Source organism: Triplophysa rosa, linkage group LG18, assembly GCF_024868665.1.
Source record: "Triplophysa rosa linkage group LG18, Trosa_1v2, whole genome shotgun sequence".
Taxonomy (NCBI): domain Eukaryota; kingdom Metazoa; phylum Chordata; class Actinopteri; order Cypriniformes; family Nemacheilidae; genus Triplophysa; species Triplophysa rosa.
In genome coordinates this window covers 5,469,532-5,496,033 of record NC_079907.1, presented here as the reverse complement: position 1 = coordinate 5,496,033, position 26,502 = coordinate 5,469,532, and the positions used below count along the sequence as shown (strand labels likewise).

At 38.5% G+C, this 26,502-nt stretch overlaps 2 protein-coding genes across 13 annotated transcripts in view; one reads left to right on the top strand and one right to left on the bottom strand.

Annotated features, from left to right (window-relative positions):
- ndst2b (N-deacetylase/N-sulfotransferase (heparan glucosaminyl) 2b) overlaps window positions 1-18,907 on the top strand; it is a 63,982-nt gene extending 45,075 nt beyond the window's left edge. Inside the window, exons 3-15 of the mRNA XM_057358827.1 lie at window positions 8,409-9,769; window positions 12,116-12,203; window positions 12,284-12,438; window positions 12,658-12,843; window positions 12,936-13,064; window positions 13,443-13,625; window positions 13,809-13,905; window positions 14,211-14,334; window positions 14,682-14,856; window positions 15,191-15,361; window positions 16,377-16,486; window positions 17,318-17,420; window positions 17,808-18,907. Of these exons, the coding sequence (XP_057214810.1) occupies window positions 8,750-9,769; window positions 12,116-12,203; window positions 12,284-12,438; window positions 12,658-12,843; window positions 12,936-13,064; window positions 13,443-13,625; window positions 13,809-13,905; window positions 14,211-14,334; window positions 14,682-14,856; window positions 15,191-15,361; window positions 16,377-16,486; window positions 17,318-17,420; window positions 17,808-17,933 (2,667 nt within the window). The 5' untranslated portion in view covers window positions 8,409-8,749 and the 3' untranslated portion in view covers window positions 17,934-18,907. The remainder of the gene's footprint in view (window positions 1-8,408; window positions 9,770-12,115; window positions 12,204-12,283; window positions 12,439-12,657; window positions 12,844-12,935; window positions 13,065-13,442; window positions 13,626-13,808; window positions 13,906-14,210; window positions 14,335-14,681; window positions 14,857-15,190; window positions 15,362-16,376; window positions 16,487-17,317; window positions 17,421-17,807) is intronic.
- A 1,764-nt stretch (window positions 18,908-20,671) lies between these two features.
- camk2g1 (calcium/calmodulin-dependent protein kinase (CaM kinase) II gamma 1) overlaps window positions 20,672-26,502 on the bottom strand; it is a 74,086-nt gene continuing 68,255 nt past the window's right edge. For all 12 annotated transcript variants that reach the window (XM_057358834.1, XM_057358829.1, XM_057358836.1 and 9 more), the window contains 4 exons: window positions 23,942-24,017; window positions 23,722-23,816; window positions 23,397-23,645; window positions 20,672-23,323 (listed from right to left, as the gene is read on the bottom strand). In XM_057358834.1, coding sequence (XP_057214817.1) covers window positions 23,413-23,645; window positions 23,722-23,816; window positions 23,942-24,017 — 404 coding nt within the window. In that variant the 3' untranslated portion in view covers window positions 20,672-23,323; window positions 23,397-23,412. The remainder of the gene's footprint in view (window positions 23,324-23,396; window positions 23,646-23,721; window positions 23,817-23,941; window positions 24,018-26,502) is intronic.

The window sequence follows — 26,502 nt, the reverse complement described above, 5'->3', positions numbered from 1 at the left end:
CCACTCTGCGGCCATGTTTGCAACGCCCCTGGGCAGCTATTTACGTCATAGCAAATATATAATGTATATGCAAAGGAGACATTCCACCGAGCCGGTGGCTTCCAGAATTTACAACAGTCCCAAAGAGCATATCCTCTTAGCTAGACATACAATCCTGGCAGAACTGAACCCTATGGTTGGGATAATAACTTCATAGAACAGTACAAATCAAACGAAATACTTGTGCGGAATCATTTAAGGTTTTCTGAGTGCCGTGGGAAGAAACCGTCCTTGTGTGTCATGATGCCGTCACCCTTGAGGCACCTTCGGGCAGAACTGGTTCTGCCCTTCTGCGTTATTCTCTATGGAGCTGCGCTATAAAGCTCTGCGGTTTCAGGCTACACCGTTTACGTTCAAATTGAGTGATCTTGAAAAACATCTAACCATGTGCTCGAGCAAAGACTTATATGAGAGAGAAATGATATCAGATGAGAATATTTTGTTGCTTTCATACTGTTTCACAGTTAGCCCAGTTATTACTGGCAACTGGAACTATCCATTTATAAAGTGTAATGTAATATAAAATGGCTAAAGCCCTATTCGCACGGGATTAGTATTATCTGGGGACCTCGTGTGATTTAGAAATGACCTCCCCACATCTGTATAAGTGAAGCCTGTGATTTTACTCAAATTGACAGATTTATTTCCCGGATGTGATGGCAGGGCTTTGCATATAGTTTGTATAGCCTATAGTTGTATGGTGTTTAATGATATATGACTGTACCTGTCAGCATTTGAGACCAGTGATCGCGAACCGGACAGATCACCGCGATCACGGGTCTCACATCAACTCAACTCAACTTTATTTATATAGCACTTTTTACAATTTTCATTGTTACAAAGCAGCTGTACATGAGACATATTGACTATAAGCAAAACAATGTTGTACCTGTGAAAACAAGAAAAAGGTGAAAACACAGAAGACAGACACACCCACATACAAAACACTCCACACACAATATGCACACGTACTAACACACACACACGGACGCGCACGGACGCGCACGCACACACACGCACGCACACACGCACGCACAGTGAGAGCACACATTTAAGATAAGGAGAGAGAAGCACAGGTCAAATATAACAGACTATAAATTCCTATATGCAATATTAATTAAGTTAAACTTTAATGTATGTTATGTCGCAATTTAAGTAGCCTACAAGTTATAATTAGGGTAGGCCTATAGCATATCAACAAGATAGCCTACATTATATAATGTTTTTATTATTTATAAAGAAGAGTTTTATGTGTGTAAACAAAAAAGCGATTAAAAAGCAATGGACAAAAAGTACAGAACACATTTGATCGCGCGCAGAGCGAATGAAAAAGCCGCTAATAAAGCATACTGCCCAGATGAGCTAATTTATAGAACATACATAGGCTAAACACTCGAGTCCGCATGAGATTATGATGTTAATATTATTTTACATGTTCTTGTTGAGGAAATGCAAACGTTATGCTCGGATGAAAGTCGGCTCAATGTTTGTGAACAATAACTCCGTCTGAGGAATCTGCGCAAACTCTGCATGGGCACACACATAACAGTGCTAAGCGATCACGTTTATTCAAGTGCTTTTTTGTGATAAACATTATAATCAAAGAAATTTCAAAGTTCTGTGAATCTAGAAACTGAGACGTTCTTATCTCAGTTTTATTGAGTGTGCTCGAGATGCATTCACCGCATTTACAGCTCATTCTGCCATCAAATAACGTAAATCTGTCTTTCATGCATTTTAAATATGAACATATTGATAATTATTATTAAGTAATTGTTAACATAACTGTTTGTGGCTTTAGATCATTATCTACATTTTCGTTTTTGCCTGCATTCCGCGCTTCCGTCTGCATTTTCCGCATGGCGCCAAAAAGAACATGATACAGTATGGTTGTGCATGGCTCAGTGAAATTATTGTTTTGCCACTTTGATATGACATAGTTTGCGTAAAACCTACCCATTTTCCACCTTCAAAACAGCCCTACANAATGGAGAACTATTTAACTCTAATCTTTCACTGTTAAATATTTATCATTGGGTAATGAGAACGATAATCTCTGTGTGGCTTTGCTTTTTCGAAGATGGAGAGAAGAAGTTACATGACGTCTGCCATCTTTTTTTTTGCTCACTCTCTTTCTCTTGGACTCTCTTATTATATAAATTATGATTTAGGTAGATTGGAGCTGTTCTGTACTTGTATGCCTGTTAAATTGATAGAAACATATTAGCTTTTCAGGAACAATAATAACAATATATATGAGTTGTATCAAATATATTAATATTAACAAGATGCGCCACTGCCGTTACAATGAATGGCGAGGAATATGGCCGCTCTAGTCAAGGCAGTCCCGCCTTCCAGTGAAGCGAGCCAATCGTTAATCAATAAAGACTGACGATTCCCTGGGGCGGGGCTCTCGTGGGGCGCTTGCGCAGTAGATGAGGCGACATCGAAAAATGTGTTTTTTAGCGCAATTTAAGCTTAGCAAAGCAAAGTTATGAAACAGTTCATGTCATGGTTTATTATTGATCGGAAATATGTTGTTCAATTGTGATTTTTGCAAGCGATTTTAGAAATATTTGCCTTCCCCCATTAAAGTAGATAGGACTGTGGTTTTGCTATGACGTAAATAGCTGCCCAGAGGCGTTGCGAACATGGCCGCAGAGTGGCACGACTTCGTTAACGGACTCAATTCACCACATCCTCCTGTTTTTCATTTTTTAAGCTTAACTTGCCTCAAACTTATATGAATGACTTTCTCTGACAAATGACTCGACTTATTAATACTCAGCCGCTAAACCTTCAGCACAATTGCTTGTCCTTATTTTACCTGTGGATCAAGTTTAAACCAGAATGCACCAGACACGATCAGTCTTTATATATATATATATATATATATATATATATATATAAGTTAAGCTTAAAAAAATGAAAAACAGGAGGATGTGGTGAATTGAGTCCGTTAACGAAGTCGTGCCACTCTGCGGCCATGTTTGCAACGCCCCTGGGCAGCTATTTACGTCATAGCAAATATATAATGTATATGCAAAGGAGACATTCCACCGAGCCGGTGGCTTCCAGAATTTACAACAGTCCCAAAGAGCATATCCTCTTAGCTAGACATACAATTCTGGCAGAACTGAACCCTATGGTTGGGATAATAACTTCATAGAACAGTACAAATCAAACGAAATACTTGTGCGGAATCATTTAAGGTTTTCTGAGTGCCGTGGGAAGAAACCGTCCTTGTGTGTCATGATGCCGTCACCCTTGAGGCACCTTCGGGCAGAACTGGTTCTGCCCTTCTGCGTTATTCTCTATGGAGCTGCGCTATAAAGCTCTGCGGTTTCAGGCTACACCGTTTACGTTCAAATTGAGTGATCTTGAAAAACATCTAACCATGTGCTCGAGCAAAGACTTATATGAGAGAGAAATGATATCAGATGAGAATATTTTGTTGCTTTCATACTGTTTCACAGTTAGCCCAGTTATTACTGGCAACTGGAACTATCCATTTATAAAGTGTAATGTAATATAAAATGGCTAAAGCCCTATTCGCACGGGATTAGTATTATCTGGGGACCTCGTGTGATTTAGAAATGACCTCCCCACATCTGTATAAGTGAAGCCTGTGATTTTACTCAAATTGACAGATTTATTTCCCGGATGTGATGGCAGGGCTTTGCATATAGTTTGTATAGCCTATAGTTGTATGGTGTTTAATGATATATGACTGTACCTGTCAGCATTTGAGACCAGTGATCGCGAACCGGACAGATCACCGCGATCACGGGTCTCACATCAACTCAACTCAACTTTATTTATATAGCACTTTTTACAATTTTCATTGTTACAAAGCAGCTGTACATGAGACATATTGACTATAAGCAAAACAATGTTGTACCTGTGAAAACAAGAAAAAGGTGAAAACACAGAAGACAGACACACCCACATACAAAACACTCCACACACAATATGCACACGTACTAACACACACACACGGACGCGCACGGACGCGCACGCACACACACGCACGCACACACGCACGCACAGTGAGAGCACACATTTAAGATAAGGAGAGAGAAGCACAGGTCAAATATAACAGACTATAAATTCCTATATGCAATATTAATTAAGTTAAACTTTAATGTATGTTATGTCGCAATTTAAGTAGCCTACAAGTTATAATTAGGGTAGGCCTATAGCATATCAACAAGATAGCCTACATTATATAATGTTTTTATTATTTATAAAGAAGAGTTTTATGTGTGTAAACAAAAAAGCGATTAAAAAGCAATGGACAAAAAGTACAGAACACATTTGATCGCGCGCAGAGCGAATGAAAAAGCCGCTAATAAAGCATACTGCCCAGATGAGCTAATTTATAGAACATACATAGGCTAAACACTCGAGTCCGCATGAGATTATGATGTTAATATTATTTTACATGTTCTTGTTGAGGAAATGCAAACGTTATGCTCGGATGAAAGTCGGCTCAATGTTTGTGAACAATAACTCCGTCTGAGGAATCTGCGCAAACTCTGCATGGGCACACACATAACAGTGCTAAGCGATCATGTTTATTCAAGTGCTTTTTTGTGATAAACATTATAATCAAAGAAATTTTAAAGTTCTGTGAATCTAGAAACTGAGACGTTCTTATCTCAGTTTTATTGAGTGTGCTCAAGATGCATTCACCGCATTTACAGCTCATTCTGCCATCAAATAACGTAAATCTGTCTTTCATGCATTTTAAATATGAACATATTGATAATTATTATTAAGTAATTGTTAACATAACTGTTTGTTGCTTTAGATCATTATCTACATTTTCGTTTTTGCCTGCATTCCGCGCTTCCGTCTGCATTTTCCGCATGGCGCCAAAAAGAACATGATACAGTATGGTTGTGCATGGCTCAGTGAAATTATTGTTTTGCCACTTTGATATGACATAGTTTGCGTAAAACCTACCCATTTTCCACCTTCAAAACAGCCCTACAACTCGTCTTTCAAGTGGTCATTTTTGAGCGTGCTGCAATTGGCACAATGGAAACGCATGCTAGATCTGACCTAAAATTAAAACATTTCGATCCTGATACACTTTTAAAAACATATTGTTTTAGTAAGTGATTTAAACGTTTTTTAAACGAAACATTAAAATGGAAGTCATTTAAATTATAACATTTTGTGTAATTTTTTCACGTAATCGACTGTTGTTTTCAATGTCGACTAGTAGGAGCTTACCGATTAAATGTCTAGTTGATTAGTCTCGCACATCCCTAGTATGGATATGACCCAGCACCCGAAATGATATCAAAACACTTCAACACAGCCTCCATTATTCGCAACCGGTGGATAAAACCTTGAAAAATGATATATGAGCCCGCCAAATCACAGAGATTCCGATTCGCACGGGACTAATATTATCACAGGACCTCGGTGTTCCTCAAAATATGGTAGGTTATATATATGTTATATTATATTACAGACATGGCCGATTCGCACGGGATTAAGATCACAGACAACCTCTGCAATTATTACAAATGACTAGAGATCCCCAGGTAATACTAATCCCGTACGAATAGGCCTTAGTCAGTTTATATTTTATCTCTAAAATTCCTCACGCTTAGCCGTTCTGTTTTTTTCTTTTCAGAGATTAATCATTGAAATGTGCCACATTAATGGAACTATGGATCTGTGGTGCAGAAAGGTTTCACATCCAGTGCTTGTTCTGCACTTTTTGACTAATACAGGCAGGGAGGGAATTGTAAGCCATTACTTAATAAAAGCTTAATGCAGTGTGTCATACTTAATGATTTTCCCCCGTGCCTTTTGAATACAGAAGGCCTGAAATTATGTTTGTGTTCTTGGCTTGTGTGAATGAACTGAATGACTGCTGGTGAAGATTAACATTGTAGTGAAAAAGGAATAGTTCACCGGAATATGAAAAAATCTTTCATTCACTTACGGTTATCTCAATGGCGGCACATTTACAGCCGCTGAAAAAATTAAGAGACCATTTTAAAATGATTTTTGTTTTTTTCTGAATGTACTATTTATAGGGTTGTATTTAGGTAAAATGATCATTTTTCTTTCTTTCTGTGAACTACTAACAATATGTTTTCCCAAATTTCGTATATAATAAAGTTTCTATCTGCATTTATTTGCAGAAAATGAAAACTGGAGAATCAGGTCAAAAAAACAGAAAAGATGCTCTCTATTTTTTCAGACCTCAAATACTGCAAAGAAAGAAGGTTCATATTCACTTTTACGATATACAACAATGATATTTGTGCATGTATTTAGGAAAAGTTTTATTTATGTGATAATCTGGATTTTTATACAGTTTTCATGTGTCTTGTCATGCTGTCAGTTTTTCACATTGCTGTTGGATGACTTTGTCACTCCTGAAGTTTGATTTTGTTAAAAATTCAACAGACACTGGACTGGAATGGCCACAATACATCTAGAAATGCAGACTAAATGGTCATTTGGAATGGTCTCTTATTTTTTTTCTGTGGCTGTATGTTCGCATGAGTCACAACGTAAGCAAGAACCAATGAGATTCAGTGTTATCTATGTGTCGCCATTTTTAATTTTCAATGCTGGTCTATATTTTGTCATTGACACGCAACTTATCGACCACCAAATAAGCTCAATATATTAATCATTTTTTTCTTCACCAACAAGCCATTGGATGGCATGAGGGTGAATAAATTATTAGGGAATTTTATATTGTAGTAAACTATTCCTTCAAAGTTGATCATGACAGAGGTAGAGGTACATGTTACTTGTTGCTTGGCCTACTTAACTTGAACTCTCACGGCGTCAGATTTCTCTGCTGTATCTACATCCCAACCGGTGTGCATTGGCCCTATTAAACCTTTCTGCAGCTTTCAAAGTATCCAAACATGACGCATTGTCACATTGACAACATGTCTCATGACCAGCACACTGACGTTCATATTCGCACACACTGCATTTGTGCACTCGCACACATTTTCCAATCACACCTGAAAGCTTATATTAGCGGAGCGTGACTGAGAGATGGTTTTGGGTGGAGGTATTTCGGGATCCTTGGGAAAAGGTCTCGTATATTGATGATGGGTGGATTGAGTGTTAATGGGACAGGGGTGTGTGTTTGTGTGAGTGAGTGAGTGAGTGAGTGAGTGAGTGAGTGAGTGAGTGAGTGAGTGAGTGAGTGAGTGAGTGAGTGAGTGAGTGAGTGAGTGAGTGAGTGCGTGCGTGCGTGCGTGCGTGCGTGCGTGCGTGCGTGCGTGCGTGCGTGCGTGCGTGCGTGCGTGCGTGCGTGCGTGTTTATGCCTCTCATCTAATGGAGAAATCAGCTGATGGCTTGTCTGCATTACTCCGGAAACATGGAGTGGACGGCTTCTGAGATGGGTTTTTTTGTCTGATCGACTCTTTGACCTGGAGTGTATTGAGAGCGTAGTGCAGTTCAGATATGACCATGACATTTTTTATTAACTTTTCATTATTTTTTATATTTTAGTATTTTTTTATTAATTTTGAATATGTTTGATTGTCATTATTTATTATTGTTATTAATGATGTATCGTGATTTATATGATGTATTATGGTTTATAATGGTTTTATTTATATAATTTTATTTTGTGTATGACCCAGCATGACATTTTTATTATTTCTTATTATTGCTTAATATTATTATTAATAATTATTATTTTTTATCTTTTTATTTTTCATTATTTAATTTTTTTAAATATTGGTATTGTTATTATTTTTATTTATTTATTACAATTTTTATTATGATTTATATGATGTATTATGATTTATTGTGGTATTTACGTACTTATTTACTTATTTGTTATTTTATCATTTTTTATCATTTTTAATTTTATCTCTATGTGTGACTCAGTCTTTGATTATTTTTGTTAAAGATTTTGCACTCTTTTTACCGTCCAACTAAATGATTATTTACTTTAAGTGTAGTTGATTTTTATATACATGAAATGTATATGTCATTATATTCAGAAAAGAAATGCCACTATTATGGTATTACACATAAATGCAGTTTCTAGAACTACTAATCACATTATTTAAGTTTTATTTTTTGTTTTTATTAAGATCAAGTGGTAAAGGCATGTTATCAATAGTTAACAAATGTTATGTACGAAGTGTTATGGTCTACTTGGTGCAGAACAAGTAATTTGACGTTTACTCATGCAAATTCCTAATTTGTGAGGCAAATGTTCTGTTTATGCCGAGTCCACAAACATAGCTTGAGCTTTATCCAGAGTCTCGACGTTGTTAAATGTCTTCTCTTAATGTAAGGATATACAGGCTTAGTTCTGATATTTCTAATCTTTCCTCTTTTGTTTGTTTTTCTCTTTCAGAATGAACAGCTGCTAGAAAACTTTCCCCACACCTCCTCTGCTCAACCAAATTTATGAAGCACCGAAAGGTTCAACACCAAAGGAGTACCGTTCAAACACACAAGCCATCTTTTCCCGTGATGTCTTCAGTGGCTTATGCGTAGGGTTATTTTATGGACGTGCGGAACAAGATACGCAACAGGACAAGCGGCGAAACCGTCGCTGGCTATGGGGACCATGGTGACCTAGAATTAGCTGTCGTTTTATAGCAGGGCAACGTTATTCCTGTCTAATACACCCTCTTCTTTTCCGGAGCGGGCACTGCCCTCTCATTCCCTACCACTCACTTGGCCAACGCAGCCATGGCTGGAGTGAGAAAGTTGACACGAGCCCTCAGGCATCAGGGTCTTCACCGCCTGATCGTAGCGCTCATACTTTTCTGCCTGCTCTCCATGGTCTACCTAGCTTACCACGTCAGCGCTGGACCCAAAATCAAGGAAGCTCCCCTGCCACTCCCATTGGGGGACTGTGTTGCCACATCAGTCATTGGACAAAGAGCTCCGCTGTTTTCACCATCCCAGGTCAGACACTCGGGTAGGACTGCCGATAGCTCACGGACCGAGCCTGTGGTCCTGCTGTTTGTCGAGAGCATCTACTCTCAACTCGGACAGGAGATCGTCGCCATTTTAGAGTCGAGTCGCTTTCACTACCGCACCGAAATCGCACCCGGAAAGGGTGACATGCCTCCCCTGACGTGGCGAGGCCGGGGGCGATACACTCTCATCGTCTACGAGAATCTTCTCAAGTACGTCAACTTGGATTCTTGGAACCGTCAGTTGCTGGATAAGTACTGCCAGGACTATGGAGTTGGAATCATTGGGTTTTACCGCGCAAATGAAAACTCGCCATCCAGCGCTCAACTAAGAGGCTTTCCTCTCTTCCTGCGTTCAAACCTGCCACTTTGGGACTACAGAGTCAACCCCGCCGCACCGCTGCTCTACATCACCAAGCCCAATGAGCTAGAACCGGGCCCTTTGCCTGCAGATAACTGGACTATTTTCTTATCCAACCACAGCACCTATGAGCCGGTTCTGTTAGCAAGCCCCAGACCAACAGAACTGAATCAACTTCCAACACATTCTCACCAACAGAGGGCGCTGCTGGCTACGGTCATACAGGACCTGGGCCTTCATGATGGGATCCCACGGGTGTTCTTTGGTGGAAGCTTGTCTTTCTGGTTGCACAAGCTGCTGTTTGTGGATGCTGTTGGGTATTTAACCGGCAGGCGGCTGAGTTTGTCATTGGACAGATTTTTACTGGTGGATGTGGATGATATCTTTGTTGGGAAGGAGGGGACGCGCATGAAAGTGGCAGATGTGGAGGTAATTATATTAAGTCCTGAAAGAGCTATGTGAGAACATCCCAAGTGTGAGGCTAATTATACTGATGTTTCCATGTGGAAACATCACCGAAACCTACAATAATTAGCAGTTCTGGATAATTGCTATTGCTCAAACAGGGACTTTCATTAATGCGCCAAATTTTAATAAAGCTGCATATTAAAAATGTGCAGGCATCTCATTCCACACTGTTCTTATGAAATGAATCCCATAGTTGGGTGAAGTGAAAGGAATCCAAGAAACAAAAAAAAGTTGGAAGGACACCTAGCAACCACATAGCAACACTCTAAAAATGGCGACACGTTTGATAACATCCTAGCATCCCTTAAAGTTCACCCAAAAAGGAAAATTCTGTCTCCATTTACTCTTCTCTTTACAAACCTGTATGGCTTTCTTTCTTCAACAGAACACAAAAGAAGATATTTTGAAGAATGTTGGTAACCGAACAACGGCGGTACCCATTCACTTCTATTGTATGGACAGAAAACCAATGCAAGTCAAGTGGTACCGCCGTTGTTTGGGTACCAACATTCTTCAAAATATCTTCTTTTGTGTTCCGCAGAGGACAGAAAGATGATGACGGAATTTTCATTTTTGGGTGAACTATCACTTCAAAGTTTACTACAAATACCATGGTCAAGCTTTGATTCCTGTAGTAAAATCATGGTCAGTTTGTGGTTACTGTGGTTTTACTTCAAATACCATGGTTAAACTATGGTTACTGTAGTAAAACCAAGTTTCATTTTCATAAGCGATGACTGCTGAGGCCTTTGCTTCAACCACAGTAATTTACTGTTGTTTTAGTGGTTGGGAATCAGACCTGACCCAGTTCTTCCTTCATCAAATTATTCTGCTGTTGTTCATGTCTTTTGTGTTTTAATAATCCGAGCTCAGAGCAGCTCTCCGACCGGCGTCACAGTCCCAGCGCTTCTGCAGGACTCAAATGAAGCTAATGAATTAACAGGCTTGATACGGATAAGAGATGTTTTCTCTCCGCTGTTGTTTGTAGAGAGCTGTGATTATTGTGTGTGAAAGTGAGAGAGCTTATTTGTAATGCAGCTGAGCATGATTCTCTCTCTCTCTCTCTCTCTCTCTCTCTCTCTCTTTTCTTTGGAGTGAAAGAAGGCTCTGGCTGTAGGCTAGCATGGGGCTAATTAGACTGGCTCACTTTTTAATTTGAGCTGATAAGTTCTCATAAGGGGGTTCTGTGTGGCCCACCACACCAACAGCAATGACACGCCTGAGGTTTTCACTTTTCTTTCTCATTTTCTCTCTTTCTCATGCTTTTTATCCTGGTTAGAGGTGTCCTCTTTTTTCTTAAACTTTACCGTGATGTTAAACCGTATCCTGACCTTGTTGTTTTACAAGAACTGTCCTTATATTTTTCTCCTTTTCTCCACCTGTTTAAAGGGATAGTTCACCCAAAAATGAACATTCTGTCATCATTAGAAGAACACAATAGAAGATACCGATATCGAACATCACTGGCACCCATTTGCTTTTATTGTATGGACACAAAACCAATGCAAGTGAATGGGTGCCGTTGCTGTTTGGTTACCAACATTCTTCAAAATATCTTCTTTTGTGTTCTGCGGAAGAAAGAAAGTCATACAGGTTAGAAATGACAAGAGGGTGAGTAAATGTTGACAGACATTTCATTTTTGGGCGAACTGCCACTTTAACCTGCATCCCTTGTGTGATATCAAAATAAAATAGTTCATGTAACCAGGGTTTTGTGATATGATGGTGTATCAGTACTGAGTTGTAATGAGTTGAATTTAATTCAGAGAACTCAGAGAAAGATATTTGGAAGAATGCTTGTAACCAAAGAGAGGATTTAAAGGGACAGTTCACACAAAAATAAAAATGACGTCTTCGTTTACTCACCCTCAAGTTGTTCCAAATATGTATAAATTTCTTTGTTCCAATGAACACAGAGAAAGATATTTGGAAGAATGCTTGTAACCAAACAGTTCTTGACCACCATTGACTACCATAGTAGGAAAAATGTCTTTGTAAACTTCTTTGTTTAGGAAAACAAACAGTTCTGGGGCACTTTTGACTGCCATTGTCATTTTTCCTACTATGGTAGTCAATGGTGGTCAAGAACTGTTTGGTTACAAGCATTCTTCCAAATATCTTTCTCTGTGTTCATTGGAACAAAGAAATGTATACAGATTTGGAACAACTTGAGGGTGAGTAAACGAAGACGTCATTTTTATTTTTGTGTGAACTGTCCTTTTAAATCCTATAATATCTTACTGTTCACCCTAAAATAGGTATCCCCATGTGCTCATGTTATTTGTTTTTCTCTCTTCTTCCCGCCAGGCGCTACTTCACACACAGAACAAACTCCGTTCTCTGGTTCCTAATTTCACCTTCAACCTGGGATTCTCCGGAAAGTTTTTCCATACAGGTACTATTTGAGGCCCTCATTCAAGTGATGCGAGTCACAAAATTAAGGCCACAGACGTTGATTCTTTGTTTGCTGCTCAGGTACTGACGAGGAAGATGAAGGAGACGACACTCTGCTCAGACACAGGCAGGAGTTCTGGTGGTTTCCTCACATGTGGAGTCACATGCAGCCTCACCTCTTCCACAACGTCAGCGTGCTGGCAGAACAGATGAGACTCAACAAGCAGTTTGCACATGTCAGAATCTGTCCCGATTCACTTCAGATAACACTCCTTTAATCCTTGGTTGGATTCTTGATTCTGATTGGCTGATGCACATTAATGCACGTTGCCACTGGGATTGCCACATAATCATGAAAGCTTCTAGATTAAAACCTGCAACCTTTCAGTTACTAACTCGGATATTAAAAATGATGTTGTACCACACTGATCTCTATTTTTCTCCCTGTGTTGCAGGAACATGGGGTCCCCACCGACATGGGTTACGCTGTAGCCCCCCATCACTCGGGTGTTTATCCTGTGCATAGTCAGCTATATGAGGCTTGGAAGAGCGTGTGGGGCATCAAGGTGACCAGCACCGAAGAATATCCTCATCTCAGACCCGCTCGCTACCGCAGAGGCTTCATACACAATGGCATACAGGTAAACCTTGTCCCATTGCTCACCATTCAAAAAGTTAAGCAAACATAGATTCTTTTGTTGCATGTGTAATGGTGTGTGCATTTGCGTGTCAGGTTCTTCCTCGGCAGACGTGTGGGCTGTTCACGCACACCATCTTCTATAAAGATTACCCAGGAGGCCCTCAGGAGCTGGACAAAAGCATCCGGGGTGGAGAGCTGTTTCTTACTGTGCTTCTTAATCCGGTTAGTAACACAGACACTCGCTGTCCTAATTGTAAAGTTGCATACTTGGGTTAAGAGGTCAAAGTCATTTTTCTTTAGTGAGTTGGTTAAGCGGTGATTGCTGTTCAATTTCAGCCAAAATGACGCTTGGAAAAGCAAGAACAGACGGCGTGTTGTAATGAAACATCAAGCTGTGGTTTCGACAGTCAGGAGAAGGTTGCACATGAAATGACCTCATTAATAGAAAACATTTAGTCTATGCGTTACTTGGGAAACATTTTAAAATTACTTTAGGAAAGACATCTAATGCCAACTTCATCAAATAAAAATCCCAGAGGTTGTTTAATGCAACAAAGATTCTTGTTTTAACCTTTCAACCTGACTTTCTCCCATGGGCAGGTCAGCATATTCATGACTCACCTGTCAAACTACGGCAATGACCGGCTGGGCCTGTACACCTTTGAGTCATTGGTGAGGTTTGTGCAATGCTGGACTCACCTGCGCCTGCAGACGTTGCCTCCCGTCCGACTCGCTCAAAAATACTTCCAGATTTTCCCTGACGAGAGAGACCCCTTGTGGCAGGTGTGTGCTATTACATCCAGCAATTTTTATTCGGCTTCAGGAGCTTCTGCTTGAATTGATTTCACATCATTACATGAATATATAAATAATGAGCAGGAGAACCTGGATGTTACTGGTGATTTGTAATGTTCACAGTTCAATTTATGCTTGCTCTACTTGGAAATATTCCCCTCTGATAAACAGAATCCATGTCATGACAAGAGACACAAAGACATTTGGTCCAAGGAGAAGACCTGTGACAGACTGCCAAAGTTTTTAGTGATTGGCCCTCAGAAGACAGGTAATCACAAAATAACCTAGACTACTTAAATATAAAATACTATATAAAAAATAGGATGTTAGGATTAGGATGTAGCTAGTGATAAAGTGACAAATAGTGAAGTGTCACGAATTTAGACACAAGATCATGTTTGTCAGACTTTAACTTATTAATAATAACAAAACCACTATGGAATAATGTGACTGGCTTTATGATGTAGTGAATCTATAATGCAGATCAGGGAACACAGGATAGAATATTTAGAAGAAATATGAGTAATATTTGATTAAAAGAGTTTGATGATTCTTTATTCTGATGTCATACAGGAAGTACTGCACTCCACTCCTTTCTCACCCTCCACCCTGCCATTACCAGCAGTTTTCCCAGCACGGTTACCTTTGAAGAGGTGCAGTTCTTCAGCGGACCATACTACCAGCGTGGCATTGACTGGTAACCATGGAAACGCCGGCCATGCTTCATTTTCTTTGTTTCCAAATCAGCTAGCCATTTTGCACATTGCACTCTGCCAAATTACACATACAAAAAAAATGTTAAGATGATGCTTAATATTTAAAAAATGTACTTGTGCTTGCTTTACCCAGCAAGCATCACAATTATTATTGACCATACTGGGGGTTAGTGTTTAAATAAACCCCCGTTCATCCCCACTATCCCAGATTTCTGGTGCCAAAATATCCAGATACATGCGGAACACTGTCACTCTTAGTGAATTCTCTCTTTATCTTCTAGATTTGTCTTTTGTTCTCAGTGTGATCTGTCTCTTATCTGTCTTATAGGTATATGGATTTTTTCCCCGTCCCCTCGAATGCCAGTACAGACTTCCTGTTTGAGAAAAGCGCAAATTACTTTGACACTGAGACTGTCCCAAAGAGAGCAGCCGCCCTGTTGCCAAGAGCCAAAATCATCACTATACTCATAAACCCTGCTGACCGGGCACACTCATGGTACCAGGTGTGTTTGTGTGTACAGATATGGGCCGCACACCTGTTATTAACATCATCACAATGATATGTGATGTGATCATTAAAACCACATTAGGAAATAGAAACACGTGTGAAACAAGGGATTAGAACTCGAAATAAAAAGGAAATAACCAATACGTTTAAAAAATGTAGATACTCGACTCAAATACCATGTACAAGCAGTGATTAATGTGAGCAACTGTGATCAGATCACCAGAGACGGATGTTAATATGAGGTGTAAACAAGACCACGGGGACACATGAAAGGGAACAGTGTAAATGTTTGATTTCACTACTCTCTCTCTCTTTTTCTCGATCTGTAGCATCAGAGGGCTCATCAGGACCCTGTGGCTCTAAACTATACATTTCATGAGGTGATCACTGCAGGTCCCTCATCACCCGCCGCTCTGCTGTCGCTGCATCTCCGCTGTCTGCAGCCCGGGGCTTACAGCAGCCATCTGGAGCGCTGGCTGCACCATTACCAACCCAGTCAGGTGCATACACTAATACAAACACAAACACCATGCAGCTTTAAGCCCACGGCAGACTTAGTTACACTAATGTTAACCTCTGCAATAATGCACGTACACAAATGAGATCGTAATTATTTTTATTGTATGGATACGTAGTGGCGTGCTGTCGATTACCACAGGGAACAATTTGGTTTAAACAAATGGCAGAGGCGTTTATAATAACAGGCAAATGTATAACAAGCTCATTTTAAATGCGTCACTATCACACTTATCACAGCACGGATCTTAAAGGTATACTTCACCCAAAAATGAAAGTTCTGTCATCATTTACTCACCTTCTAGTTGTTCCAAATCTGTATACATTTCTTTGTTCTGATGAACACAGAGAAAGATTTTTAGAAGAATGCTTATAACCTTACAGATCTTGCCCCCCATTGACTCCCATAATAGGAAAAACTCACTTTATCATTTTTTTGTTCTGTTGAACACAAAAGAAGACATTTTGAAGAATGTAGGACATCAAATGGTTCTGGGGCACTTTTGACTACCATTGTCACTTTTCCTACTATGGGAGTCAATGGGGGGCAAAATCTGTTTGGTTACAAGCATTCTTCCTATTGACAGAAATGCAACATAATATACATAACTATGTCTTGAGAGGTGTATAAAGACCTTACATCATGTTTTTATTACCTTAGAATGAGCTATTTCTATCTACGTACGCCGTGGGACCCCTTACATGGAATTCGCCATGTTGTTTCTACAGTAGCCCTAAACTGACAAACTGCTCTACAGAGCGTGTATCATTAATACGTTATCTTCTTCAGCAAAGAAGCGAAAGCGTGATGACATCTTAGTCCTGTGTCAGCTACCGTAGTGCTTCAAAAGGGAGGGGTGAGCGGTGGAGTGAGCCATTGATTGCAATTCGCAACCTCACCACTAGATGCGTTACAATTGAAAATAACCTAGCAAAGGATTTTTCTGTTGGATGAGTCCTGTATGAGTGTGTGTGATTTATGTTTTCTCCTGTGAACAGCTGCTGATGGTGGACGGCGTGCAGTTACGCTCCAGTCCTGCTCACGTGATGGATGAGATCCAGAAGTTCCTGGGAGTTACACCTTATTACAACTACACTCAAGCTCTGATGTACGACTTCAAATTATTTCACATTCTTGGTTGGCATCCAAGAGCACTTTTATAAACTGTGAACAGTCTATTTACAGAATTACAGTATTGTTAAAAAGAGTTCAGCCAAAAGTGACCTACAGTACTTAATCTCAAGTTATTACTCTATAGTTTTGACTTCAAAACTGTGTCGTCAAGTGGACAAGCACTTTTTAATACTTTTTATTGCAAAACCCAGTAACAAACAAAGGGTGACTAATAATAATGATTTATGGCAAAAAAAATCACATAATACGGAGATACGAGGTTTCAGTAGGACAGCAGCGATATGCAGTATATACTATTTGTTTATATACATAGCCACTGAAAAAGTAGAGAACATTCCAAATTTTAATTTAACCTGCATTTCTAGATGTGTTGTGGCCATTCCACAGTGTCTGTTGAATTTCAACTAAATCAAACCTCAGGAGTGACATAAAGTCATTCAACAGCAATGTGAAATACTGACAGCATGACAAGACACATGAAAACTGTGAAAAAAGTCAAGGTTATCACACAAAAATAATGTTTTAACTTACTAAATACATGTATAAATATTACTGTTGTATAGCTTGAAAGTGAATATGAACTTGTTTTCTTTGCGGTATTTGAGGTCTGAAAAAATACAAAGCATCTTTTCTGTTATTTTGACCTGATTCTCCAGGTTTCATTTTCCGCAAATAGAAACAATATTTTGATTTGGGAGAAATATTGTTAGTAGTTCACAGAATGAAACAATATAAATAGTTTATCTTATACTGGTTTTGAAATGGTCTCTTCATTTTTTCCACGGCTATTTGTGTGTGTTTGTAGGTTTGATGAGGGTAAAGGTTTCTGGTGTCAGAAAGTGGAGGCGGGCCGCTCTCACTGTCTGGGAAAAAGTAAAGGAAGGAAATATCCAGAAATGAACCCTGAGGTAAAACTCATTTCTCAACATCAGAGCTTTTCATGCCAGATATGTAGATGAAAACTGAAGAAAAATGCACATCTCGTTTAAATCACACAAACTAGAGGTTTATTCTGTCCTGACAGAAGTTTCTCGATCATTGTATTTGAAGAGTTTGGTTCCAAAATGAGATCAAAAATCATGTTTTTTATTGTGTTATTATGTTTTTATTGTGTTAGTTAGCTGTATTTTTTTAGATATCATGGCTTAAATCAAAACAAACCAACTGCGGTTTGATTGATATTAATTGGAATGCACAATAAAAAAAACATGATTTTTGAGTTTTTTTAAAAACGTAGTTATCTCATTTTGGAACCAAACTCTTAATTTGCTCATATGTGTTTTTCTTTACTCTAGTCGAGGGTGTTTCTGTCCGAGTATTACCGCGAGCACAATGTGGAGTTGCTCAGGCTGTTGAAACATCTCGGGCAGCCGCTGCCCGTCTGGCTCAGAGACGAGCTGCACAATGCCAGCTGGAGCTGATGAGAAGCTACACGAGGAGAAGCACGCTGGGGAACTTAAGGCCTGTGAGTGCGGCAAGAGTGAGAACAGGATAACTGAACCTCTCGCCCTACATGCGCCGCACCGGCTCGGAAATACGGGCCAATCACGCTCAGTCCACAGAAGATCAAACCAAGCCCTCGGTGATGAGGTCGACCTCTTTATGGAAACTTGTAGTGTACATTCGTGGAATCATGGAAATAAATGAGAGCTTCCAGAGATGTTGACTGGCTGTTTTAAAACACAAATAGTCCTCTGAGACATGGCACAAACCTCCAGGACATTATGAACATTCAGTGGACATGTCTATGAATGAGGGTCTGGCAGAGATTTATTTAAATTTTATTCTTAAAAGTGTTCAATTCTGCCAAGCAGAAGTATTTAAATGTGTCTTATCATTTTTGCTGCCTTTATCTTTAAGAACCGTGCTGTTTAAATTATTTCTGTTTGAGACGTCAACATTGTACAGGCCAAGAAACACATGTAAAAATGTATTTTTAATGAACTAAGCCAATGTTTTTTTTTCAAAGAAATGTCAAATTTATTTAAGATGATTTATGATTTGCATATCGCTGACCACATTTTGTGATGCAACCATGCAAAGACTGGTAGGCAGTATCATTGGTATCTTTACACAAACATGTCATAAATTAAAGCAACGTCACAAAAGCTCATTTCAGATAGCATCCTGTCTAGAAGGTAACTCACTATCTTTTGAAACAGAACTAATATTTGTGCAGTCTCAAAACTGTTTATCTGTGCCAAACCAAACTGCACATTAAGAGAATCAAATGTTTCGATCAAAATCGCCATATGCCGCAGACTTTCATCTCCAATGAGTGAATGTGTTTTGTGTGTGTGTAACAGTTTGTTTAAAAAAGTCTCAACTTGATTTCACAATAATGTGATCTGAAGTATGGAGTTCATCTTGGGAAATAAAGGCACAAAATGAAGAACTGAACTCACGGTTCCTTATTTTAAAGTTTAAAGTAAGGTGAACTGGAATCTTATCTCTTCCTGCAGACTGTTTCATCAGATGGAAGGACGAGTAGAGCGTTGGGAGGGAGAGAGAGATGGAGAGAGTTTGATTAATCATCACACAGAAACAAGAGACTCGGCCTCCTTTCCAGAGCTCTGAGGGACCTGCCGGTCAGCTTCACGAAACAAAGCTCTTAAGACTTGCTGAGGTCCTCTGGGAGCCACTACAGACGGTACATTCTGTGCTGAAGGGTAGAGGGGAAAGAATAGAAATGATATCCGCAGTCAGAAGCATACCGTATACACATTACAGAAAATGCGGTTTATTATATAAACTAATGGGATCAGTATTAGCTTGTTTTCTTCACATTCTAGTTATAAAGGCTGTCTACATTTTAATGAAGGCACAACGTGTCCTGTTTAACACATTTTGTGTTGATTTTTTTTAACACATTTTGTGTCGATTTTTTAACACATTATGTGTTATCCTGTTTAACACGTGTTATGCTGTTTAACACATTATGTGTTGATTTTTAACACGTTGATTTTTAACACATGTGTTGATGTTGTAACACATTTTGTGTTGATTTTTTTTAACACATTATGTTTTGATTTTTTGTAACAAATTTTGTGTCGAATTTTTGAACACATTATGTGTTATCCTGTTTAACACGTGTTATGCTGTTTAACAAATTTTGTGCTGATTTTTTTTAACACATTATGTGTTGATTTTTAACACATTATGTGTTGATTTTTAACACATTATGTGTTGATTTTTAAAACATTATGTGTCGATTTTTAACACATTATGTGTCGATTTTTAACACATTATGTGTTGATGTTGTAACACATTTTGTGTTGATTTTTTTAACACATTTTGTGTCGATTTTTTAACACATTATGTTTTGATTTTTTTGTAACAAATTTTGTGTTGATTTTTTGAATACATTATGTGTTATCCTGTTTAACACGTGTTATGCTGTTTAACACATTATGTGTTGATTTTTAACACGTGTTGATTTTTTTGAACACATTTTGTGTTGATTTTTTTTAACACATTATGTTTTGATTTTTTGTAACAAATTTTGTGTTGATTTTTTGAACACATTATGTGTTATCCTGTTTAACACGTGTTATGCTGTTTAACACATTATGTGTTGTTTTTTTAACACACTATGTGTTGATTTTTAACACATTATGTGTTGATTTTTAACACATTATGTGTTGATGTTGTAACACATTTTGTGTTGATTTTTTTTTTAACACATTTTGTGTCGATTTTTTAACACATTATGTTTTATCCTGTTTAACACGTTATGCTGTTTAACACATTATGTGTTGATTTTTAACACGTGTTGATTTTTAACACATTATGTGTTGTAACACATTTTGTAACAAATTTTGTTGATTTTTTTTAACACATTTTGTGTTGATTTTTTAACACATTATGTTTTGATTTTTTGTAACAAATTTTGTGTTGATTTTTTGAACACATTATGTGTTATCCTGTTTAACACGTGTTATGCTGTTTAACACATTTTGTGTTTATTTTTTCAATACATTGTGTGTTGATTTTTTTATTACATTCTGTGTTGATTTTTTAACACATTATACGTTATCCTGTTGAACACATATTGTGTTGTTGTTTTAACACAGAGTACTATGTCAAAAAAATCTTTTTAAACATTCACACTAATGTCTTTATACTGCCTAAAGCTGACCCAAAGAAAACAAAGAACCAGCCGCAGAAATGCTCTTTTTATTAAATACTTTTCAGATCAAGTTTCAATAATAACAAAGCTATGATGAAGACCTACTAACATTCAGACAAACACTTGATAGTTGTCATTTCATGGTTTTATTAAATGTATGATCATGCAAAATCCAGCATCCATGTTTAAACTCCGAGTATATACGAAGCCCAATAGTATACCATTACAATGCAATAGAGTTACTTAGAATGAGGGGAGCATACCAAGCAGAGGCTTTTCTTTTATATATATATATTTTTTTCACTATTTTCAAATTTTTTCCGTTTTAAATATGGTATGTCACATAATTCCCAATGGATTGGTTTTCATGTCGAGATGCAAATACTATGACATATTTTTCTCTTTTTTTATTAAGTAAACACACAATAGTGGAAAAAAAAGATTTACCAAGAAAGTAGACATGCACATCCGCCGGTGTGTTTGATTTCTCCTGTGTTTGGACGGGTGGGCCAGAAGAATCTTTGTTCATTCTGGCCCAATATGTATACCAAGATTTCAAGGGGTGGACGTTTATTTCTCTAATTCTAGTGTCTTCTCGTTGCCATCATTCATTTTCGCTTTCATGGAGTTGAAGTCGTCGACCATGTACAGAAAAGGATGGATTAACAAAAAATTGTAAAGAGAGTGTAGTTGTAGTTTGGCCAGGCAAGGCAGCAGTCCCCCATAGCACAAAAACGAGGAAATCAAATAAACAATACAAGAAATAGAGCAAAAGACATAATCAAAGCGTCACAACCTGACGACATCACCACGTTGAAGGACGCTGTCGTAAAGGTAACAAACGCACGCGCGCACTTACACCCGTGCAGATATACAGATCTGATATGTCACGAAGCCCAGCACACGATGAGAGGTGTGTGAACACTACATGTATTTACAGACCGAAAACTTTGTCGATACAAAAGACTGATGTGTGCTCCGAGGGGATGAAGTCGTCTTTTGTTTTCACAATAAACTGCCTCTGAAACTAAAATCTAGCATCTAAAGACAAAAACAACGCATCTAGGAACATTCCTGCAACTACAAACGCTTCAAATGCATCACTCACAAAACTCAAACCCTCACTTCTAACAGTTAAGTAACAGTTATATTAAAACGCTGTTTAAATAGTCAGTGCCATAAAACGTAACATAGTTTGTGGTGAAAAGATTTCTGTGAATCTGAATCGTACAAACATTAAAATGGTGATTTTAAACAATGTAACTATGGCAAAGTGTTTCCAGAGCTCCCCACCCGCTCCTCGTGTATTTACAGCTTTGACACCCGTCACCAACATGAAGCACGACGACATTGAGGACAGGGTGATTTAGACACATCAAACGTTACTAAAACAACCGCACACTTTTACGGTAACAACTGTGTGTGTGTGTGTGTGTGTGTGTGATTCTACTGTACGTTTTAAGAAGATTCACGACACTGCTCAAAGCCCCATCCTCAACTACTAACATCAGCTATTTTTTAGTTATACTTGTTCTCTTTGAGATCAGATGGGGGGCATTGAAGATCAGATTTGATCCGTTTAGAGACAGTGGACGACTCTACTGTGACCATTTAAAACCGGAGGGCCGAATATTCTGGTCTGTATTTGGAATTGTGCTGTTAACCAGTTGGTCTGTTTCTGAGGGCTTTCATACTTTCTTCATATGCACTTGAAGCAGGAGTCAACTTATTAAACCTATATAAGATTACATTTCTATTACCTTCCATCTCACGCAAACATACACAGCGCGATCGGAAACTACATCTTACCCTTAACCTGGATGGCGAGTGTTTCATCTCCTCATCAATATATCAGGATATCTGTAGAGATCTACTATTATCTAGGTTAACTTAAAAAATACAAGTTTTAAAAATTCAAACTGAACACAGAAATACTTTGTTACACAGAAGAAAAATCAAGGAAAATAAAGAGCTCCACATAAACAGGAAAATACTATCACCGGAGCCGCACAAACCTTCTCAGACCCCGGTTACATAAAGAAAACCAACACCAAACAGAAACGTTCCTTAAAAAGACTAAAAACTACACTTTGGTTCTTTTCCTTTTTGATATGAAGAACTTCCGAACGATTTATCTGTCGCTCAGCGGACTCATTCTCGTCTTACGATTTTGGATGCAAAAACCTGCAAAGTGTACAAGATGAGGTGTTCGAGACCCTGTAAACTTGAGCAGTGTTTCCATTTTGTGACTTTCGAACCCCCGCGACACGCCCCCTCCCGTCATGTTTTACTTACATAAATGCTTTTCGAACTTGATTGTAGCTTCTGTTTCAGCTAGTGATTTTTTACAATATACAGTATATTCATGAATTCATAGATCAGTACGTACAACACCTTCTGAACATCTTTAACGGGCAAAAAAAGATGGTTCCATGGGAAAAGGACAAAACAGCACCCCCATGTGGGCGTCAGATACATGCACCGTCCCTCGGGCGCGGCCGCGGCCAGCTCCCGTTGGTCAAAGATTGGACAGGATAGGTGGTGTTGACAGTTGAACTGGATGTTGTTAAGAGTTCCTCACTGGTGTGTCTGTAACTTTAAGAGCCGTCATCCAGCTGGCCTTCATGTGCCCGTCCGGCCACAAAGAAGAAACGTTCCCATTGTCTTGAGAATCCAGGCAAGCTGAAGAGATACAAAACAAATGAAACTCAAATCAAGTTACGAAATGAAAACTTGTGGACAGGTGTGTTTTTACCTGCGTCCCATGCGGTTCACTGTAATGGGGCGGCTGGTGCCCCCGAGCAATGGAAATGGACGTTAAGCCACTTGCTGTCGCGGCGGTGCCAGACGCGGGTCTCCTCCGACTGGCAGCTGCTCGGGCGGCCCTGGCTGTCGATGTACTGCGTCAGCCGGATGTATGCGATGCAGGCGGCGTCTTCTCCGATGAGGTGAACGTGAGGGTTCAGGATAGTGGTGTGCACGGGTTTGTTGTTCTTACTTAGCACTGGAACCGTCACAAACACATTAGATCTCAATACAGATTATAAAGATACAAAGAGGTTCAAATAAACGTAACTCACAGTGCTCGAAATAAAACTTGTGGAAGTCCATCCCCTCCACCAGGTTCCCAAGAGCTTCAGGCTCGAAAGAGGTCAGGCCAGGATCACAGATTCTTCTAAAGGAGGCACGTGAGAAGAGGAGTATAGTGAAGCTCCACTCAACAACATATCTACAACTCATCAGAATTACAACGTCACATTTTTTTTGTTTTATAAGCGTCATAGTTGTGTGTGTACTCACGTATATGCTTCAAAGTCTCCATTGTTGACGGCTTCGATCAACTGCTCTGTGATCTTTATAATCTCTTGCTTACGAGCTATTAAAACCAGGAAGAATGAAGAGAATAAGAAGAGGAGGAAAAGGGAACAATAAAAAGCGAGTTATCAGGACGCACGTTTATGCCTACATTTCTACAGCTACAGTAAATATCTGAGAACTGTTATGGCTATTTAGACCAATTATAATGCAAACATTTGCACCAAAAAACCATTTCCATCGAGCATAATGTGAGTTTATGTGACAAAATATATGTTTTTGTATAGTGTTAATAAAAACCCTGTTAACGATGTAATACTTTTGTCTCATGTATTATATTCTAGAATGCAATGCATTTCACTTTTATGATTATGCATATGACTAATATGATAAGGTAAAATTATCATTTTTGTTCTATTCTGTGAACTGCTAACATTTGTTAAAGATTTCTAAAAAAAAAAAAAATTCTATTTGCATTTATTTGCAGAAAATGAAAACTGGAGAAACGGGTCAAAATAACAGAAAAGATGCTCTGTATTTTTTCAGATTTTTTCAAGTTCATATTCACTTTTACGCAATACAACAGGAATATTTGTACATGTGTTTAGGAAATATTCAAAGATATTTTTAATGGGATGTCTCAATTTTCATCACAGTTTTCATGCGTCTTGTCATGCTGTCAGTCTTTCACATTGCTGTTGAATGACTTCATGTCACTCCTGAGGTTTGATTTGGTTGAAATTCAACAGACACTGGACTGGAATGACCTCACCTCAGTACATCTAGAAATGCTGATGAAATGAACATTTGGAATGGTCTCTTCATTTTTTCTGTGTCTGTATGTTTTTCTGTTCAGCTGTTTTGCAAAACAAAAATTGACTTTCAAATGTTGCACATCAGGTTTTAATGTGAAGTGACCATTCACATAACATTGTGCTCGATGCAAGTACGGGTAGGTGTAAATATGCATTCACATGAATATTCGCTCCTACAAAGCTCTTAAAAATCAACTTAACCCTTAACTATCACAGTTACTCCCTGTAGGCTGCCTAATATGACCTGTGATGTGAGGTCACTACCTATTTCTACTCGCTAGCTTTTTTATAATTGTGTGTGTGTGTGTGTCCTGGTCAATCCCACACACTTCCACTAACCTGCTGCCCCATTGGCTGTAGGGATACCGCTGACCCCATGACCTCCAGCACAGGGGCTGGACTGTGTGCACTCTAACTCTGAACATGAGGCATGTCCTGAACTGTTCCATGCCAAGCGTTTACCATCATGCACGGGGACGGCTGTAACACACGCGGCAGAGTAACCAGCGGAGATGATGAAACATGCAGAAAAAGAGGTAGGAGCCACGAACACACTGATATGAAGCACAACGGCTTTAAAGAGGCTTGTGTTGTTTCCTGTATTTTTTGCAGCTTGAAGCAGTCATCATTTATTCATCATCTTGCTCTAATCCTGTATTAACATTTTTTGGTGTGAAAAGGAAATCTTTTTTTTATACAATGTGTATATGGCTGCTTTCCAAATTATAGAAATAAAAGTGTTCCTACAGTTAACCTCAATTGGTTAACTGTAGATGAGAAACGTTGTGGGTTCGATTCCTAGGGATATAATTTATATCAAAATAAAGAGCAAAACTAATTGTTCAGTCAAATTTGTGTTAGGAACGTGACACACTTGTGTTATTTACAGCTTCCCACTTGTATTGGTTTGTGACGTTTAAACAGAACAACAGCCATATTATACTTCAGTAAAAACAAAAACAAAGATAGTAAGTCATTTTAATCTATTCTTTTAGCTCTTTGAAGACGTATTGCTATGTTTATGTTGTACTTCATAAACAGTGTTACTGTGCGCAAGAAGAGATGAGTTAAAAAGAATGGAAAAGAAAAAACTGAAACAATGAAAATTTGAGATTCAATGCAAGTAAAACAATGAAAACAGTGAATCTGTCGATGACAAAGGGAGCAGGGAAAGATGGGAGGAGGATGGAAACTGTACTGAGGATGTTGACTGATGTTGGATGACATGGCCACATGTTGCAAACTGCAGCTTTGTTGTGTTGCGTTTCGTTCGTTTCCATAAAATAACCCGCTTAAAACTGCAATGTTATCGTTTGCCTCTCTATCGCCACCTCTGTTTGAAACATAAAACCGTTTCATCCTTATCTTCGTATATGAGTTGAACTCATATAACTCATTATTTTAAGCGTACCAATGTGAATAAAGCAACACTTTTAATCTACTTTCTCAGTTTTCTTTCATTTTAACAAAACAAGTGAAATATTGCAGCTTTTCAGATATATACACAAATTAGGGCTGTCAAACGATTAACCGCATCCAGAATAAAAGTTTGTGTTTAAATGTCTGTGCACTGTTCATATTATTTTGTATTTATAAAAATGCACATACATGCATATATGAAAGAAAAATCTATCATTTAAATACAGGTAAATACATGTAAGCATTTCCTAAATATATATACACAATTATATGTACGCGTTTATTAATACAAAATGAATATGCACAGTCCAC